This window comes from Mandrillus leucophaeus, unplaced genomic scaffold (genome assembly GCF_000951045.1).
Source record: "Mandrillus leucophaeus isolate KB7577 unplaced genomic scaffold, Mleu.le_1.0 Scaffold15, whole genome shotgun sequence".
NCBI classification, from domain to species: Eukaryota; Metazoa; Chordata; class Mammalia; order Primates; family Cercopithecidae; genus Mandrillus; species Mandrillus leucophaeus.
In genome coordinates, this window is record NW_012101476.1 from 7,880,210 (window position 1) to 7,881,488 (window position 1,279).

Sequence of the window (1,279 nt, forward strand, 5' to 3'; positions counted from 1 at the left end):
CCCAGCTAATTTTTTGTGTATTTTTAGTAGAGACAGGGTTTCACTATGTTGGCCAGACTGGTCTCAAACTCCTGACCTCGTGATCTGCCCACCTCAGCTTCCCAAAGTGCTGGGATTACAGGCGTGAGCCACCACATCCGGCCAAAAGCATGTAATTTCTTCATTAGGATCTTAATCACTTGCGTGTTAGAGCTGCCTGGCAACACAGGTAGCAAGTCATAATTTAGGCCTATTGAATGGTGATAGTAAATGCACTGTACACCAAAACCTTAAAACTTTCTTTTTTTTAGGAGGCCCCTACTTTTACGGAATTAAGCAGAGAAAATGATGAAGAGAAAGGTAGTTTTATTTTTTCTTTTCTTTCTTTTTTTAAACATAGATGCTTTTATCTTGGTTTTGTCAAAAATGCAACTTGTCAACCTATCTGGGAGTAAGACATCCAATCTGTCTGAGTTACATTGTTCTTATTGATTTAATGAAAAGATAATACTAATGAATTAATTAGATAGGCTAACTGAAGCTGCAAGTAACAAAATTGACTACAGTTAGCTTAAACAATAAGGAAATATCTTGCCATAATAAGAATCTCAGAGGTAAGGTTCCGCATGCTGTATGGACACAAGGTAGCTGCCAACACGCCAGCCATCACATGCAGACTCTGCATTGTCGTGAGGGTGGCAGAGAGCATCTCTGGATGCTCTTCTAGAATCCTGTTAGGAGCAAGGATACTTTTCCAAGAAAACACTCCTCCCTTCAATAGATTTCCTTTCAGATGTCATTGGCCAGAACTGTGTCACACGTCCACCCAAAAAGCAGTCACTGGGATTATGTTGATTGGTATAGACAATCAGAATTTACCCCAGAGATGAAAATGGTGTTATGTCCCCCGAGCCACAGGCAAGAGGTATGGAGACCTAAACAGAATTGGAGTACTGTTCCCCAGGGGAAATGGGGATAGAGCAGGGAAGTGCCTGTGTGGTCTGCCACGGTGACATGGCGTGCAAGGTTCCTCCTGTTCTATGGTTGTCAGTCTGGGACGTTTTACTGGAATATGTGGTCTCCGCATAGGAACATTTTAGCTCTCGTTTATTGAAAATGTCCCTGAGATCCTCTGTGAACACTTTGTAGTATCTTATCTGAGAAGTTTTATTATGATTTTCCTGAAACGTACATGTGGAATAACATTTTTTTCTTCTAGTCACGTTTAATTTGAGTAAAGGAGCATGCAGTTCATCCGGAGCAACGTCTTCCAAGTCAAGGTGAGCTGCATCATTCATGG

The 1,279-nt window shown here is 41.4% G+C and overlaps 1 protein-coding gene across 1 annotated transcript in view; it reads left to right on the forward strand.

Annotated features, from left to right (window-relative positions):
- KIN (Kin17 DNA and RNA binding protein) overlaps positions 1–1,279 on the forward strand; it is a 48,900-nt gene that overhangs the window by 16,035 nt on the left and 31,586 nt on the right. Inside the window, exons 5-6 of the mRNA XM_011974947.1 lie at positions 291–339; positions 1,199–1,259. Of these exons, the coding sequence (XP_011830337.1) occupies positions 291–339; positions 1,199–1,259 (110 nt within the window). The remainder of the gene's footprint in view (positions 1–290; positions 340–1,198; positions 1,260–1,279) is intronic.